At 64.7% G+C, this 17,223-nt stretch overlaps 2 protein-coding genes and 1 non-coding gene across 4 annotated transcripts; 2 read left to right on the top strand and 1 right to left on the bottom strand.

Moving 5' to 3' along the window:
• Window positions 1-1,839: 1,839 nt before the first annotated feature.
• Window positions 1,840-9,440, bottom strand: PMPCA (peptidase, mitochondrial processing subunit alpha). Of its 2 annotated transcripts, XM_090274971.1 has the most exons (14): window positions 9,361-9,440; window positions 8,411-8,616; window positions 8,076-8,155; window positions 7,763-7,845; window positions 6,342-6,436; window positions 5,556-5,656; window positions 4,890-5,153; window positions 4,541-4,633; window positions 4,342-4,460; window positions 4,149-4,239; window positions 3,975-4,037; window positions 3,142-3,286; window positions 2,410-2,458; window positions 2,251-2,313 (listed from the first exon to the last, which is right to left on the bottom strand). In XM_090274971.1, the coding sequence occupies exons 1-13, from the start codon at window positions 9,429-9,431 to the stop codon at window positions 2,430-2,432; spliced, it is 1,440 nt and encodes a 479-aa protein (XP_090131097.1). In that variant the 5' UTR covers window positions 9,432-9,440; the 3' UTR covers window positions 2,251-2,313; window positions 2,410-2,429. The 2 variants fall into 2 exon arrangements, with proteins under 2 accessions (XP_090131096.1, XP_090131097.1); XM_090274970.1 differs by lacking the exon at window positions 2,410-2,458 and having other exon boundaries at window positions 1,840-2,313.
• A 101-nt stretch (window positions 9,441-9,541) lies between these two features.
• ENTR1 (endosome associated trafficking regulator 1) lies at window positions 9,542-14,753 on the top strand. Its single transcript, XM_090276036.1, is given in 10 exon segments — window positions 9,542-9,754; window positions 9,865-10,022; window positions 10,741-10,843; window positions 11,251-11,366; window positions 11,626-12,024; window positions 12,553-12,626; window positions 13,226-13,337; window positions 13,553-13,615; window positions 13,900-14,039; window positions 14,573-14,753. Coding segments are annotated over 10 exon segments (1,341 nt in total). The 5' UTR covers window positions 9,542-9,684; the 3' UTR covers window positions 14,679-14,753.
• Window positions 14,754-16,367: 1,614 nt separating this feature from the next.
• On the top strand, window positions 16,368-16,469 carry LOC150013892 (U6 spliceosomal RNA). The gene has a single exon (XR_016510940.1). It is a non-coding gene; the product is annotated as a U6 spliceosomal RNA (small nuclear RNA).
• Window positions 16,470-17,223: the final 754 nt, after the last annotated feature.

The raw sequence follows: 17,223 nt of genomic DNA, 5'->3' as shown, positions 1-17,223 counted from the left end.
CTCAATTATTTATTTTTCCATATTTATATTTTAATAAATGAATATATTAAATCTTTTAACTTCCTGGCCAAAGCGTGGGTCCTGGAAAGGACCAACTGTATGCAGGCCGTCCTCACACCGTATGAAAAGGCAGGTTTGCCTCCAAGGTCAGCCGAGGGCAGCGCCTGCCTTTGCCTCGGCCGGGTCTGGTCCACGTCCCCCCATGTCCCACCCACTGCCCTGAGGTGTTAGCTGGAAAGGGGGCACTCCTGGCGTGAGGGAACGTGGTCAGCCCGACCAGCAGCCCCCCCGCAGCCTTCCAGGCAGGGGGAGAAACCCTGTCTAGTAACCAATTACCCCGATTCTCCGCAGGCATAAAATTGTGCTGAAACGAATGTGCTGCTGAGTTTCCAATCAATCCACTGAAAACCTCTCGTGAAGCTCTCTGCAACAATGGGCGTAAATAAGGACAATTCTACAGTTCTTTCTGGGCACTGTCTGTGACCCATGCAGTGGCACAGTGATTTTACCGTCTCGAGTCTGGCCAGAGAGTGAGCTTTCATTCTGGGGTGACTGTCACATGCACCTCGTAAGGGGTGGGGGGGGGGCAGGCTTCAGTGACCAGCCCCAGCAGCCGTCACTTTCACTGGGGAAGTCAGTGTAAAATCCAAGTACACTCAAGCGCAGCGGCCCCTCTGAAAGAGGCCTCACCCAGGACTGGGAGCGATGACCGCGTGAGGCGGGCTCTGAAGCCCGGCGCTCACCCCCGGACAGGCTGTGCGGCTGTCCCTCTGCCAGCAGGGTGACGGCCATCCTACCTGTCCCGGGAAACCGTGCTGACAGGGCAAGCAGACAGGGAGAAGGGGAGTGGCAGGAGTGCCACAGCTCTGGGATGGGCTGGGGGCCACGAGGTGGCAGGGAAAGGAGATGTCCAGTGCCCGCTGAGGGAACAAGGTGGCTGGGCCCTGAAGGGGGCAAGGGAGGCCAGCAGGCAAACAGCGAAAACCTCGGGCTGCCTCCCAAACAGACACTTGTGTCTGGTCATCAGCAGTTTCTAGAATGTTCAGAAAGCTGCGGGTCGCCAGAAGTCGAACTGAGCTCTGCGAGGCCCACCTGACCTGCCTGACGGGCCCCACTCTGGTCCTCACGCACATCTAGCAGCAGCCGGACTCCTGGCCGGAGCTCGACCCAGCCAGGCCCCTCCCCCGTGCGGTAACTGCAGGGGGTCTACGAAGGGCAAGTCTGCCGTGCGGCTGGCTGCACCTGACTGCCGGGTGCCCGCCCAGGGGACGGCCGTGACGGGCAGGCGTGGGGGGCAGCGGGGCTGGCACTCCCCCGCAGGCCCTGGGACACAATCAGGAGACAGAAGAGCAGCAGCCCACACACTTTATTTGGCTTCCTTAGCCCCCCTCCCACCTGTGCCGCAGGCGGGCTCCTGAGGCCGCAGAGGTGCGGCAGGGACCACCCTCTCCTGTGACCTGGGCGTGCCGACGCCGTGTGCCAGGGCGGCCCTGAGCCACGATGGCGCAGAGCTACCCCAGGGCGGCGGCTCCCAGGACCTGCCCCATGTGTTCTGACATCTCTGAACTCACAACTCACCCTTCGGTCACGGGGCAAGGGGCTGTGCGACACTGGGTCAAACTGAAGGACCCTCGGGCAGAAAGCCATGCCCACGCCTTGTTCTAGGAGAGCTGCCGGCTAACCCGGCCCACAACAACCCCGTCCTGAGCCAAGGGCAGAGGACAACAGTCCGCACCCAGCCCAGAGCTCCGCTGCGTCCCTGGCCTTGCCCTGGCACCAAGGCCGGTGCTTAGGGAGCCGCGCAGGAAGCTGCAGCTCAGGGTGGGGGGCAGACCCTCAGGCGGCCCCTGGCCTCGGTGAGGAGGGGGTCTGGCCCCTACCACCGTCGGCGGGCTGAAACTCACGAGGGAAGTGTGCACACTAACCCGGGGTTCCTACAGCGGCTGCCTGGGGCCTCTCTGCACGTGCCCCCCACCTGAGCTGGGGTGCTGCGGGCACGGTCGGTCCTGAGGGAGGGGCTGAGCTGTGCTTGGCGATATCAACCGCGTGCACGCACACCGAGAAGCGTCCGTGGTCTGCCCCCCTCACGAGTTCTGCACTAAAAGCACCTCCACAGACGCGCGCGTGCGCACCCCCTCGCCGTCTAGCGGAAGAGCCGGAAGGCCCTGGGCAGGCGCCCGTCTCGGCTGGACAGCGCCGCCTGGATGTGCTCATAGGTTGGCAGGTCGCTCAGGTCACCCAGCGCGGCTACGGCCGGCTTCCCGCGCAGCATCTTAGAAGCGACTCTCTTGATGTCCTCTGGCTTCACGTTGCCTGGCGCAGGGAACAAAGGACGGGAACAGCCTGACGCCTACACCCATTCCACTCCTCCGGGTCGCTAAATGGACGGAGGAGACCCCAGGGGCTCACCTGCCGCCCCAGCCACCACCTCAGGGAGGAGGTCCAGGTGCAGCCGCGTCTGGACAACACGGTGGGTCAGGGTGGAAGGAGAGAAATGGATTTGCTTAGGGAATGAGGGGTGTCCGTGGTCTAAAATGACTCGGATGCTGAGGACATGCCCCGCCCCCCAACAGGAGTGGGTAAGAGAGGAAGGGCTCCTCATCTGATGAGTGACCCACTAAGCAAAGGCAGAAACACCACCTCCGGGCGGCACGGCCACAAGGGAGAGGAACGAGGGCCAACGGCCGCACACCCGCCCGCGGCAGGGAAGCCGAGAGCCCAGGCCCCTGGCAGTGCGCCCAGCACTTTGTTTTGCTATGGAAAATGGAAAATGGAAAATGAGGGCGCAAGATCAGGTACTGTCACGCTCAGAGGCCTAAGGGGGCTTCCTAAGGGGGGACATAGGACCCCAACCCCATGGAGCACTACAGAGCTGTACCAGCCAACACCACGTGCCTAGAGTCATGCCAGACAGTGCTGACCTCTAAGTCATAGACCCTGAGACTCAGGAAACGAGACAGCCTGTTCCCCAGGCCCACAAGCAGATGGAAGCCGGCACGACCAGAGGAAACCGAGGGGCCCGAGAGCCCCCCACGGGAGGCCCAGAAACCCGGGGCCGAGAGGGCTGCCAGCGCTGCCAAGGCCACCCCGTCGCAGCCGCCGCCTCTGCAGGCGCCATCCGGCGTCCAGCGCGCTACTCACGGATGAGCGCGCACAGCTCGTGGGGCAGCTTCCGGAAGCCAGTGGCCAGCACCTGCCGCCCCACGTCCTCGAAGATCACGGGCCTGGACTCCAGGTTCATCATGAGCATGGACATCAGCTGCGTCTTGGCTCGCTCCAGCTCCACCTGAGGGTCAAACCGGCCCCGCGGTCCAGCAGCCCCGTCTGCTGGGCACTCCCTGCCACCTCAGCCGGCGGAGCGGCCCACGGAAACGGGTCCCGGCCAAAGGTCTGCCCTCGCCCCGGGCTCAGCCAAGTGCAGACGGGCTTGCCTGCGGCTGCAGGCCCGTCCCGAGCACAGCCTGCCTCGCTCCCTCTGCGCGGTTTCCGGGCCCAGGTGGGAAGTCTGTTTTAAGGGCCTTTGCCACATTTGAAATAAGGGAAAACGGGGCTCCCCCGGCTCTAGCTCACTGTGTGCCTGTGCGTGCCTATAACATCTATTTGCACCCGCTCTGGCCCAGGAGGCAACGGCTTCTGAACACGGCGGGTCTCAGACACCGAGCTGGAAACCGAGGACGCAAGAAGCCAGGCGCCCCCCGAGCGCTGTACATGTCGTCCGACCCCGTGCCCGCTGCCCCCGCTCCACAGGGCGGCCCAGGAGGACAGACTCGTCCGTCACGCTGGGAAGGACACGAGGCAGCCGTATGGCATGTGAGGCCAGCACACCAGGTGCCGGGTGAGGGCCAGGGGCGGCTCCCCATGGGGACAAGCTCAGCCACAGGCAGGGTCGCTCGGTGGGCTGCGCTGCTCCAGCTGGGACTCCGGCGCTGGGGGCCCAAGGGACAGCCGCCCACACCCGCACCCACTGCGCTCACCACGTCCACAGCTCCCCCCATGAGGATGAACTCCCTGGTGACGATCTCCACCATCTCGCGCACCTGTGGGACAGGTGGGGGGCCAGCGTGAGTGGCTCAGGCCGCTCGGGGGGCACGCCGGCTCCCCAGGAGCAGCTCCGGCTCTGCGACGCCGCGGCGGCAGGCTGGCCTCACCTGCCTGGGGTCGGCACTGGCGTGGATGCACAGCAGGCCCGTGTCCTCGTAGCTGTGGTGGTAGGAGGTTGCGTTGTACATCCAATGGTGCCTGGGGGGACATGGAGAGGGGACCCGGGAGGGGGTGTCAGGGTCCAACGCCCTCAGCTGGGCCTGTGGCCCTGGGGACGGCGAAGCGGGCGGCGCCACGCACCTGTTGAGCACGTTGAGGTAGAGCCTGGTGAACATGCCCTTGCCGGGCCCGCCGGCCGAGAAGGAGCCGCCGCCGCCCATCATCATGTTCAGCACGGCGAAGGGGATGAAGTCGGCCTCCTGCGGGGGTGCGAGGGTGGTGCTCAGCCCAGAGGACACGCCCCGGCCCGGGCCCAGGGCGGCACGCAGTGAGGACTCACCAGGAAGGAGCAGCTCTCCAGCCCAATCATGACGTGCGTGAGCTCGGGGAACGGGGCGGGGCCCAGGCTGACGTTGGACATGTCTCTCTCCAGCTGTGACCAGGAAGAACGCGAGTGAGCGGGGCCCTGCCACCGTCGTGGTCACACCCACCCTCGGCCCAGCCCGGAGCTCCGCACTCCCGACAGGCCCTCGGCTTCAGAGGGGCACCGTGTCGTGCTGAGGTCACAACACATTCGACAGAGCCACGAATGCGCAGCTCACTCTAACCCTTGGGGACAATTATAGAAACGACCCTAGGGCGTGCAGCCTGCCTGTACCGCGCGGTCACGGGCCTCCCGTCTGCTTTACCTTGGCGAGCCCCCCGGTGTACTGTGCTACCGACCGGTCCACGTCCCCTGCCGCCTCGCCGCCCCAGGCCGGCCGGGTGCCCAGCAGGTACTTCCTGGCGCACTCCACCAGGTGGTCATGCTCGATCCCCACGCCCGCCAGCACCATGCGCTCCGGGGTGTAGTAGCTCCTCAGGTAGGAGTGGAGCACCTCGCGGTCGATCTTGGGGATGTTCCCGGGGGGGCAGAAACGGTGGAGGCCGACTGTGTTTTCCCTGTAAGCAGCCTGACAGCGGGAGAGAGAGACACGGTGACACAGGACACACCAGCGTCCCTCCCACGAGCGGGGCCGCCGCCAGCCTGCCGTCGCTGGGAAGCCCGCCCGCTGCTGCTCAGCTACTGTCAGGCATGACAGCCTGTGTGCTGACCAAAGGGGAAACCCCTCTCCAGAACGGAGCCTCGTCAAATCGTAAAACAAAAGGCTCGCTCTGGAGGAGCAGTGGGAAAGGGCTCGTTACTGTAAGAACCGGCACGTTCAGAACCTGCCTAGGCAGCAGGCTCAGAGGCTGAGAACGTTCTGCCAACACCTGTGCCCTGTGAGGACATCAGGCAGGCCAGCGAGCCCTTCCACTGCCCTGGTCCCAGGGCCACAGGTGCGGGGGGACAGCGGCCGTGAGCTCTGCTTCACCTCGTGAATCATCTCAGTGAGAAGTGGTTCCGGGTCAGGCCGCATATTGAGGTCCTCCAGCTCAAACTGGATAGCCATTCGGGCCATTTCAATTTCTTCCTCTGCAAAGGACACAAGGGCCAGGCTCAGGCCACACAGGCCAGCAGGGCCGGGCCGTGTGTCCTCTGTGGCGGCTGTCGGCAGTCTCCTCTGCCCTCGCCTGGGGCAGGCCTGGGGGCACCTGTGAGGGGGAGAGCGCCCCACAGACAGCCATCTGGCCCTGCTCTGAGCCGGGGCTTCCTCCCTGGGAGGCACAGACCCCATACCTACTCCGAGGCTGTGTGAGGGTGGCAATGGGTGTGACATGCCTAGAGAACACAGGTGCAGACCAGTGTCAGCTCACGGCGACAAGCGCCAGACAGCCCTGAATGCACGACGGCAGCCCAGACAGGCCAGGCTGGCTGCGGCATGGCACGCGCCCGTCCCTCCTGGCAAGGAGCTCAGAGCCCAGCCACTTGCAAGGCCGAGGAAGGGGACGGACAAGAACGGGTCAGGTGGGGTGTTTAAAGACAGTCGAGATGTCCTTCTGGAGGGAACCAATTCCACTGACCCGTTGAAGGGTACAGGGAGGTATCTGAGTGTTAAGCACCGAGGCTTTCCCACTCACTGTGTTTCCAATGAGACCATGTCAATCATAGGCAGGGGAGCCCGAGGCCTCCAACAACGGAGTGCCCGTCCCCACGCGGTGCTCCACACGCCGCCCAGCGCCCCACCCCCACGGGCCCCCCCGGCCACCCGGACACACACCTGTGAGCCTCGGACGCAGGACCACATCAGCCAGCAAGCCGACCACCGTGTCCAGGCCTCTGGAATCAGCAGACACAGCGTACATGGTGGTGTCTCTGGAAGAAAGCGACGCCAGCACTGAGGTCACAGCAGACGCGTGCTTCCCGCCCCGCCTCCGGGTGAACGCGCAGGCTGCGTGCCGAGTCAGCGTCCCGCCAGCCTGGACAAGAGGCAGCTGAGGCTCCGCCACCGCTGTGTGTCCTGCGAGCACTGACTGGCCGCAGTGGGAGCGCGCCTGGCCCCACACGGCAGGGGCACGAGGATTGGTGGGAGCAGGGGCCCACTGCACGAGGCACCATGGTCGGACAGGCGTGCTGAGTCTACTGGGGAAGGCACAAGCGTGCCACCACAGAACCATAGGTGGGGCAGCCACAGGGACACAAGCGAGCCCGCGGGGCAAGTGTGGCCACTGGTGCCGGTGCACAGGAGGGGCCGTCTCAGCGGAGCTGCAGGACCACGCGGGCCAGCAGCAGGGATCAAGCCCTGAGCAGAGGGTGCATGGAGCACCGGCCTCAGGACCCCGGCCTGCCTGACCACAAACACGGAGGGTCTGACCCCGGGCAGCGCGTCTGACCTTCACTGATGGGCCGCTGGGAGCCGGAGGCTTCTGAAGAGGCATTTTTAAAACCACAAATACACGCCTCTGAGCCCACTCTAACTCTTGGTATTTAACCGTCTTTTATACGTCATTCTTCAATGTTCGGACTTACCCCACCGACCACTGGGAAAGGGTCACCGCCGCCCGCCCACCTGGGACTGCCCTGAGCAGGGCTTTCTGGACGCGCGTGCGCCACCCCCGGGAGAAAGGCACCGCCTGGCCTCGGCCGCCGCCACCACGGCCGTCTGAGCCCCAGCCGCCTACAGGGCCGCCCCCCGCCAGACCACGGTTTCTCGGGGGAGCCTTTGCACCTGCTGCTCCAGGGTCTGAGCCTCCTTCCTTTGTTCTGTTTGGCAAAGTCCTCCAAGAACCAGCCCCAATGTCAAGTTTCTGTCTTTCTTGGCCTGAGCCCAGACTAAGTGAGCTGCTTGTCCCCGACGCTCCCACCGCCCTGGGTTCCCGGCTCTTGTGTCCATCACCTGCGGCGCAGCCTTCTGCCTGACCTGCGAGCACTTGGGGACAGAGACTGTTGTGCGTCCCCAGTGCCCAGGCCCTGCCTGGCTCACTCTCAGGGTGACCATCCTCCTGGGGACTGTGTGGCCCCCGAAAAGTGCTCCTCTGTGTAAGTGTGTGTCTTGCCCACCCAGCTCTGCCCAGGCCAGGGCTCACTTCCCACCGCTGACCTCCACGGCCTCTCTGGCGAGGGGCTCAGTGGGACTCTGACCATAACTGAGAACCGTTCCACGCGGGTGCAAAGTAAGCTTATTTGGGGAAGTTGCGGTACCTTGACGTCTGGCAGTCACAGATACCCCCGAGCTTTTCCAGGGTGCGCAGGATTCCATCTTTGCTGTCAAAGCGATCGGTGGACTAGTGGAACAAATAAGAAAACCTACTTAGGTGTTAGCAGCCCAGAACCCCTGGAACACCATTTTACAGAAAAAAATTTACTTTTGCTTTCAAGACACATGAGATCAAGTTACCTTTTCTCACCACTGACCTGCCCACTTAACCTTTTACTGTAATAACTCTTCAAAGAAACCAAGACCATACAGAGTCCTCCTAACTCCACCCTCAAAGTTCTCAAGCCGGACACTGACCGAAAACGCCAACTTTTCCAAAAAGTGAGCGATGCCACTGAGGTGCTTCGCTTCGTATCTTGACCCCGAGTTAATAAGAACTGGCAGGAGAGGAAAGGCAGACAAGTCAGTGTTGGCGACCAGGCCCAGGCAGGCGGGTGTGGTCACGCGGGGGCGAGGGGCACCCAGGGCCTTGGCGGCAGGGAGTCTCGCGGGGACGGGCATCGGCCAACGTGCGCAGAACGGCAGCGCGTGTCCGCACGGAGGGCTTTCACATCGAGGCGGAGGAAGGGGAACGACGGCCGGGGTGCCGGGCGCCCCGCCCCCCCGCCCGGGCCGCGCCGCCCCACACTCACTTCCCACCGTGCAGAACTGCCCGAACTTGCTCTGGGACGCCACGCGCAGCCCGCTGTCCAGCGTGGTCACTCTGGTCTCAGACGTCTCCTGGCCGCCGGCGGTGGCGAACACGGGCTGGGGGACCCCGGGCAGGGGCGCGGAGAGGGGCACGGAGGGGTAGGCGCCGCCGCCGCTGCTGAACTGTCTGCCCGCGGGCGCCCCCGGCCTAAAGCGGGGAACGCGCCCGGTTACGACGGCGCCGCGGGGGTGCGGTCCGCGCCGAGAGCCGCCAGCCGCTCGCGGAAGGCCCTGCGCCCGGGGACCCGCCCGGCCGCCCCGGGCCAAGGACAGACGGCGGCCCCCGCAGACTCGGCCCCGCCCCCAGGTCTCAGCGCGCCGGAGGGCGGGGTGGTCCCGGGACACACGCGGCCCAACGCCCGCGAAGCTCTCGCCGTCCCCGCTCCCCGCCGCCCTCGGCCCGGGGCGGTCCCCGGCGCAGGCGCGGTGCGGCTGCTGTGCCGCGCGTGGACAGTGACGGGTGACACCTGTCCGCGCACCGAATGCACACGCCAGGGTGGGAAAAGGCCGGCCTGGCCCCCCACGGGCGCGGAAAGCCGGCTGCCCACAGGCCGCGGTCGGGGGAGCCGAGGCCCCGCCGGTCCGGCCTCGTCGGGGACACGCGCGCGGCGGGGACGACACGTGGCCCAGGCGCGGCCCCGGCGGCCCGGGAGCGGCGGGCGGGAGCAGACCCAGCAGCCGGGCGGCGGAGCGCCGGATGGGACTCGGGGTCCGGGCCCGCGGCGCCGGGCAGGGAAGCGCCTGCGGGACGAGGAGGGGGCCCCGCGGGCCGAGCTCGCCCACCCGGCGCCGCGGCTGGCCGTCGGGAAGCCAGAGGCCGAGCGCCCCGAGCGCCCCGAGCGTCGCCGGCCGCCCCGACCCCCGGCCGAGCCCCGCCCGGCCCCCGGCTCACCTCAGCCGCGAGCGGCGCCAGGCGCAGGAGCCCCGCAGCAGCCGCGCCGCCGCCAGCACCACCGCGGCCATCTTGCGTCCCCGCCCACCGCTTCTGCCGTCACTTCCGGCGCCGCCCCCCGCGCCGCGCGCCCCCGGCACCGCCCCCCGGCGTTCCGGCGCTTGTTTCCGGCGCGCGGAGCAGGAGCCGCAGCGGGAGCCTCGGAGCGGCGGCCGAGCGGCGGGCGACGGGGGCGGGAGACTCGGGCCGCGGCCGGGGCGGAGCCGGGGCCATGGGGCCGCCGCTGCCGGGCTAGGGAGGGCCGGCGCCCCCGGCCCCGCGGCGATGGCGGGCTACGCGCGCCGCCCGGGCGTCACCCCGCTGTCCCGGGCCCGCAGCCTCGTCGTTCCGGACGGTGAGCGGCCGGGCGGGCGGGCGGGCGGGCCGCGGGGGGGGCGGGGCGCCGGGGTCCGGGGAGGCGGCCCCGCGGGGCGCGCGGCCAAGTCGCTCTCGTTGTTGTTCCAGCTGCCGCGTTCTATGAGCGCCGGGCTGGTCTCCCCCAGCTGGGCCGTGAGCGGCCCCCCGGCAGGGCCCCGGACTCGCACTTCGGCGTTCGGCCGATGTTTATGTGCCCGGTGCCCAGCCCGGTGCTAGCTTCCGTGGGAGACACAGGTGAGAGCCCGGCCGCAGGGGCCCCGGGCCCGGCACGACCCGCGGGCAGCTCTGCCGGAGCGCGGACCGCCGAGCGCCGCCGTGTGCCCGGCCCTGGGGCCGCAGGGGCGGAGAGCGCCCTGCCGCTCGAGGCGCACAGTCTTGTTTGGGGGAGACCCCCGCCCCCCGCATATGTAGGCCGCGAAGGGCCGGGGTGGAAGTGTGCTCCGGGCGCTGCAGAGAGGGCAGGGGAGCCCGCAAACGGCGGCCGCGGGGCCGTGGGCAGCCTTCCTCCGTGCTCGTGCCGCCCCGGGGACACCAGCCGCGCTGGGCACCGGAAGCTGCTCAGAGCCTTTTCGGAATCACAGGGGCCAGGCCCCTGGCAGGCAGACCATCTCCGGGACAGGAGCCCCGGGGGCGCGCGTCTGAAAGGTCCCCCAGGCTGTGAGAAGCACTGCAGGGGAGACCCCCTGTCGGGCGGACGCTGTGGTCCTCCAGGCTTCCTGTCACCACCGTGGTGATGGTGTCCCTTTGCAGACTTTGTTTATGGGCAGGGGAAGCGCGCCAAGCAAGGGCCCCGGGAGCCCAGGAGACACCCCTTGGAGGTGTTTCAGGGATGCCTGCCTTCTCTCTCTGTCCAGCACACAGTCCCAGGCCGGGCCTGGGGGCCGCGTGGCCCTCGCGTGCCTGTAGCCCATAGCAGGGAGATGGAGTCCACCCTTGCAATCTCCACCCTAGGGTGGAAGCAAGGAGGGTGCAACCTGAGACGTGAGTGATGGCAGGAAGGTGGGGTGTCACTCCTGGGGGTCTGAGAGAGTGAGGGTCGGAGTTGTAGGAGCCAACTTCCCACAAGGCTGGCCGCGGGCCTCCAGTGACTGGTGGACGGGAAGGGCCGCAGGGTGGCCGGTTTGGGGTGGGAGGGCAGGGAGGGAGAGGAAAGCAGGTGGGCGGCCCGGAAGGGCCGAGGCGGGGCCTTCGGAGCTGGGACCAGGCTGTGGGAGGGCGAGGGCATCCCCACGCAGGTGGTGTCTGGGCCGGTGGTGGGGGCCAATGGGCTGGGGAGAGGAAGGAGGCTGAGGAAGCAGATGGTGTTCTGGGCCCGCTGTCTTCTTTCCTGGTGTCACCGCGTCCCGGCATGATGATGAGGGTGGCGTTCCTGCTTTTGGATCGGGTCGTGTCCTAGGAAAGAACTGAATAGGGCAGTCCCTTTCTGATGCCCCTCAGGAGACTTCACGTTTATGACGACTGCCGTCATTTCAGATGAGAAACTTGGGGATGCAGGAGAGGCAAACCCGTTCTCCTTTAAAGAGTTTCTGAGAACCAAGAACCTCAGCCTGTTGAAAGAGGATGCAGCCAACAGCAGGCTTTATTCCAAGGTGACTCTCGGGAGCCGTCAGCCATGACTTTACAGAACCCTCCAGAGCACCTCCCTCCTGATCGGAGCGCTCCTTGCGGGTGGGGGGCGTGGGGAAAGCCAGGCCGCTGCTGATGCTGGTGGGGACGTTGTGTGTGTCTGCCGGGCACGCACCTTCCCTGGTGGACAGAGGCAGCCCCGTGCCCCAACGCGCAGCGTGCAGGCGGAGAGGCCTGCGGTGGCGCCGGGGTCTGAGCCTTGCCTCCCGCTGTGTCCTTCAGGAAGCCAAGAGGCACTCCCTGGGACTCGATGGCAGCTCCCCGACCTCCCAGCCCATGGGCTTCAGCCTGGAATACCAGCAGCCGTTTTTTGAAGACCCAACGGGGGCTGGTGACCTCCTGGATGAGGACGAGGATGAGGACGGGTGGACTGGGGCCTACCTGCCATCCGCTGTGGAGCAGACCCACCCCTCGCAGGACTCGGCTGGTGCCTCCCCCTGCAGCATGTACATCTTCTCCAGCCCGTCGGAGCTGGCGGGGCCCGAGTCCCTGCCCCCGTGGACGCTGAGTGACTCCGACTGCCGCCTCTCTCTCGTGGGGAGCCCCAGCGCAGACTTTGCAGCCCACGGAGAGTCTCTAGGGGACAGGCACCTTCGGACACTGCAGATAAGTTATGAAGCAGTAAGTGAGGGGCTGTGCCCTGGTTAATGGCTGGTGTCTGAGCGGTGTTCCCAGAGAGACCCTGGAGCCTCCTGGGGGCCTTGGTGGCCTGGGTTTGGCTACGGGACAAAACAGTGTGCGGGGCACCAGCCCGCCCCCGCGTGGCCTTGTGTTACGCTCTCACGTGCTGACCAGCGGGCAGAGCAGCCAGTGTGCAGTGAGCTGTGGCCTGTGTCAGAAGGGGCCCTAACCAAATGGGGGCCCTCAGGGGCGGCCCCGCAGAGCAGGGTCCGCTCTGGCGGTCAGCTTTGGCATTGTGCCAGGCGTCCTGAATAGAGGAATTTTTAAAAATAATTCAGTGGCCTTAAAGAGTTATGTTTGTGGCTGTAGATCTTAAGTCGTCGCGTCCCCTCATGGTTTCTCTGCGTGTGGACTATGGGTGGGCTCTAGAACATCTGTGTTTATTGAGAGGCTCCAGAGTCACGTCGCAGGAGAGCAGAGCCCTTCCGAGTGACACGCTGACTTCTAACGGGTTTCCTTTCTCTGCAGCTGAAAGACGAGAATTCTAAGCTAAGAAGGAAGCTGACTGAGGTTCAGAGCTTCTCTGACATGCAAACTAAAGTGTAAGCTTCTGGTTAGAGCTGCGATTTGGAACATGGGACACCCAAGTCAGTTCTGAAGTGGGAACGTGGTGACCGACTTAAGCCGAGTCCGGGTTCTGTTCTGTGTCGGTCCTTAGTATCAAACACGTTCCTTGGGTCAAAGTTGTTTTGTTTATTTGTTTGTTTTAATTTTATTGATGAGAGAGAGAGAGGGAGGACGGGAGAGAAACATTGATTGGTTGCTCCACTTATCGGTGCATCAGTTGTTGAGTCTTGCATGTGCCCCAACCTGGGATCGAACTCACAACCTTGGTGTCCCGGGAAAACGCCCCAAGCCAGCTGATCTGCCTGGCCAGGGTTCAGCGTATCTTGGATAGTGCCGAGTCCTCCACGTTGAGGGCAGAGCGGCGGACGGTGTGACACTCCGCGGGCCCGCGGTGGCACTGCCCCAGACCCTGCTGAGGCTTGCTGCCTCGCGGCTGGGCCTCACCGATGCGGTTTGTTCCGAAACAGTGGGCGCTCGAGGTCTCCATGGACTCGATCTGCCCGGAGGGCCTGTGAGAAGCGCTCCCAGAGTCGGGCCGTGACCTGTTAGTGACGCGCGCGTGTTCTCTAACAAGGGTGAGGACGCTGGAGCAGAAACTGGAAGCAAAAATGATCAAGGAGGAGAGTGACTACCATGACCTGGAGGCCGTGGTGCAGCAGGTGGAGCAGAACCTGGAGCTGATGACCGTACGGACGGGGTGGTGCCCGCCTGGGGGGCACTGTGAGGCGCTGGGCGTGTCACCCTCGGCCTGGGGAGCGGGGGCCCCTCACAATGGCTGTGTGACTGGATGGGGCTCTGCCGGCGGGCGGGGCTGGCAGGGGGCCCCCAGGGCGGAGGGCACAGGTGCCCGGGGTCCATGGCAGTGCTCTGAGGGGTTTGATTTCTTTGTTTTGGGCGCCAGAAACGTGCAGTGAAAGCAGAACACCACGTCACGAAGCTGAAACAGGAAATGAGCTTGCTCCAGGTAACTAGCAGGTCCCAGCGCCGGTGTCCGAGGACAGCGACAGCCCTCCCCGCAGCCGCTCCCAGCCCCGGGCCGTGGCCGCCTGGTGCGTGCCTGTGGGCACAGCTCGCCGCGGTGCTTGGTGCCAGGGACAGACTGGCGTAAGGGGGGGCCTTAGGGGCCCTCCAGTTGGGAAGGGGCGCTGCGGTGGGGGCTGGGCCCGTCCTCTCCTGAGGCGCCAGGTTGGCTCTAACGAGGGCTCCCCATGCACCGTGAAAGTCCTTCATGGCCGCTCCCCTCCCCAGGCGCAGCTCTCGAACCTCAAACATGAGAACGAGGCCCTGCACTCGGGCCAGGGCGCCAGCCTGCTGGTGGTGAAGCAGAACACGGAGCTGGCCTTGCAGAACCTGCACGCGGTCATGAGCAGCGCGCACGCCTCCATCAGGTGGGTGTCAGTCGCCCCGGGGCAGGGGGGCGGGGGCGCTCCCTGAGCACCACGTTTCAGACTGTGAGCACGCTGCCCGCCGTCCAGGGCGGCAGGGCTCCGGGCGGGGTCGCCGAGGGCCCTGTGAACCCCGAGGTCAGGGGGCGTAGTGCACTAACAGGCTCTGCCCTGCCCCACGGGGATGGCCCTTCTTACCTGGGAGGCGTGGGCCTTCAGGCAGATCCCAGCTGCCCCGCTCCCCCGCCCCGTGAATTGGCTCCTTGGAGGCCCCGAAGCGGTGCCTGAGCGGGGAGAGCTCCCAGGACACGGCAGCACTGTCGCCCACAGTCCCCCCATCTGTCTCCCACTGACCAGGCGGTGGGGGCCGCCGCGGCCACAGCACGGCCCCCCAGGGGTGAGCGGCCAGGGCCGCCTCAGGGTGGAGCGCGTGCTCGAGTGCCTGCGCTGTCACGCGGGCCTTTGCTCGGCCCCTCTGGGCCCTCTGTCCTGCCAGGCGCTGCAGCCGCAGTCCGTAATTCCCGTTTTCATTTTAGGCAGCTGGTTTCCGGAGCTGAAACACTGAACCTTGTTGCTGAAATTCTTAAGTCTATAGACAGAATATCCGAAATTAAAGAGGAGGAGGAGGAGGAGGAGTCTTGAGAAGCGTCTAGCTTGCAGCTCTGTTTACATTCTGAAATCACTACTTACTGGATTTAAAAATGCCATTGTATCTTTAAATATGCAATCTTCACAGTAAAAATATTTATCATGAGATGCTAATTTCATGACCTAGAACTGTTCTTAGCCAGCGGCCACGAGGAGCGGCTCTTCCGTGAGCGTCACACCCGAGGTTTCATCGCAGTTCTTCTCGGTGAACTCCCTGCTCTTAGGCTCTGTGACCTCCGGGAAGACATTTCTGTAAAAGCCGCTGATTTTTTTAAAGTTCCCGAACGTGAAAACAGCAGCTCTGTGAGGCATGTTTTCCGTTCTCATTCCAGTACGTTCATTCTAAGATAAGTTGATCCTTGTTGATTTCACAAGTAAAGACAACACAAAATGAGCCAAAGTGTACATGATGGTCGTGGACGTGGACGCGTGCCTTTTTGCCATCTCTCAGTGCCTCTCCGGCCCAGCCCACTCCTGCAGCCCTCACAGGGTGGCTCCTGCAGGCTGTGGCCTGGGGGCGGATACCCCACGTGGGGACGCTGCTGCTCTCCCTCAGGGACCAAGCTCGGCACAGACTCCACACTGTGAAGCTGTCCAACGCACCTCTTTCGGGGCCTTCAGGTTTTAAAAAAAACGGTTTTGGCTGGAGGGCTTGGATACGTGTTCCAAGTGGCCTTTTGTACAGGAAGCTTGGAGTTCAGGGAGTCAGAGGGCGCGTGGAGCCCGCCTCCCCGGGTCAGGCAGCATAGGGCCTCCCGGGCGGCCCTTCCCGCTGTTTTCCTGTAAATGTTATTTTTTTTTAAGAAACTTTCCCTCCTGTTCAAATTTGAGAGCTTTCTTAATAAATTCTAAAACTCATACACTCTGTCCCTGTTTTTCTGACTTAGCCAGTTGTTATGCTTGAGAATCAGGCGACACCTGGGCACACACCTGTCCTTGTCATGACAGGTGACTTGTGCTGGCATACAAGTGCTGGTCCCCTGCCTGTGGGGTCTGGTGTAGCTCAAACCAGCCCTGCCTGGGCTGGGAGCAGCTGCATGCGTGGACTGGACAGACGGATTTCAGAATTAGAGCATTCTTGGAGGTCATGTGGTTGAACTTCCAAAAGATGACTCAACTGCTAGACCCTCCAATCTTCACAGGGAAGAGACTTCAGGAATCGGCCTTGCACGCCGGGCCCTCCCTGGCTCCGGCTGGCCGCGGGAGGGAGGTGGGTTCTGCCGACTTCAGGGGGGGCAGTGCGGGAGGAAGTGCAGGAATGCGGTCCCCTCCTGGTGTGCCCCCAGCAGGCCTGGGAAACCTGTATGGGCTGGGCTGGGGGGATGCGCGGCAGATGACCAGCTTGGTGCCCCTGCCCACAGGCCAGGCTGGGCCCCAAACCCCAGGGCCACCCAGAGCACCCCTGCCCTTCACCCACCCACCCCCACCCCCAATGCTCAGCTGCAGCCGAGGGCAGGATGGACCGCCCTTCGTTACACGGTTCTGTGTGTGTGGCTTGAAGTGTCCCCAGTAAAAGCCTTGAACACGCACCCCGGCCCCTGGAGGGCTGTCCTGGTGGCAGGTCCACTGCTGGGCAGCCGCTCAGAAAGTACAGGAGCAACAAACCTGCCCGGGCCTGTCCGCGGGTTGCCCGCTGCCACGCCTCTGGGCCGTGGCCCCACTCCCCTCCCGACACCCCCCCACGTGCTCGCTTCAGCAGCACGTACTCAAGTGGGGACGACACGGAGATGGGCATGGCCCCTGCGCAAAGATGACATGCAAAGTCACGAAGCGTTCCGTATAAAAAAATAAAACTCACCCCGCATGTAAGAAATAAGGACATCCTGACTCCCAAACCAGGAGAAAGTCATTAGTGACAAAGGGCAAATGTAGTTAGAGGGTCTCTGAGAAGGGAGCTGACAGCATTAGCGCATCTGCAAACCACAGAAGGGGCGTTTAGATAATCGCGTTGGATTGTAACTCCGGAGTATCCGGTCATGGAGAAACTGGAGAAACGGGGGGGGGGGCTGATCCTCTCACTCCGAGGCGAGGAAGCTAGTCAACCTCACTTTGGGGTGGCAATTTCAGGGCGGGGAAGCCGAGACTATGAAACCAGGCATCTTTGTCTGCTTGGGGTGCACAGGCCCCTGGCTGAGGGCGCGCCCGGCTCTGCAGACTCGTGAGTAAAGGCCTCGCTTTGCTGCTCAGTCCTGTGTCCCGGTTTTTACTGTGAGCGTTTCTCACGCACGCCCTGCGGGCCGTGCAGCTGTGTAGGGACCCGGCCTGCCGGGACCGCCCCGAGCACTCAGCCGGGCTCCTCGCTGGGGGCTCGCCGGAAACCCTGGCTCCCACTCAGAAGAACGGAGCGCAGGAGAACCCGGACGGGTCCCGGGCAGCGGGCGGAGCGGAGGCCCGCGGCGCGGCGGGCAGTGCCAGGGGCGGCCGCGCGGGGGCAGCACCGGCCCGTCCGCTGCCCAGGGCCCGTCCCCGGCGTGCCCCGCGCCCGCGGAGGCGGGACTTCCGGTCTGCGGCGCCCGAGTCGCGCGGCTGCCGGAAGCGC

This window comes from Furipterus horrens, unplaced genomic scaffold (genome assembly GCF_987537825.1).
Source record: "Furipterus horrens unplaced genomic scaffold, mFurHor1.1.pri manual_scaffold_4, whole genome shotgun sequence".
Taxonomy (NCBI): Eukaryota; Metazoa; Chordata; class Mammalia; order Chiroptera; family Furipteridae; genus Furipterus; species Furipterus horrens.
Note: the sequence above shows the minus strand (reverse complement) of the source record. Positions and strands in the feature narration are given on the sequence as shown.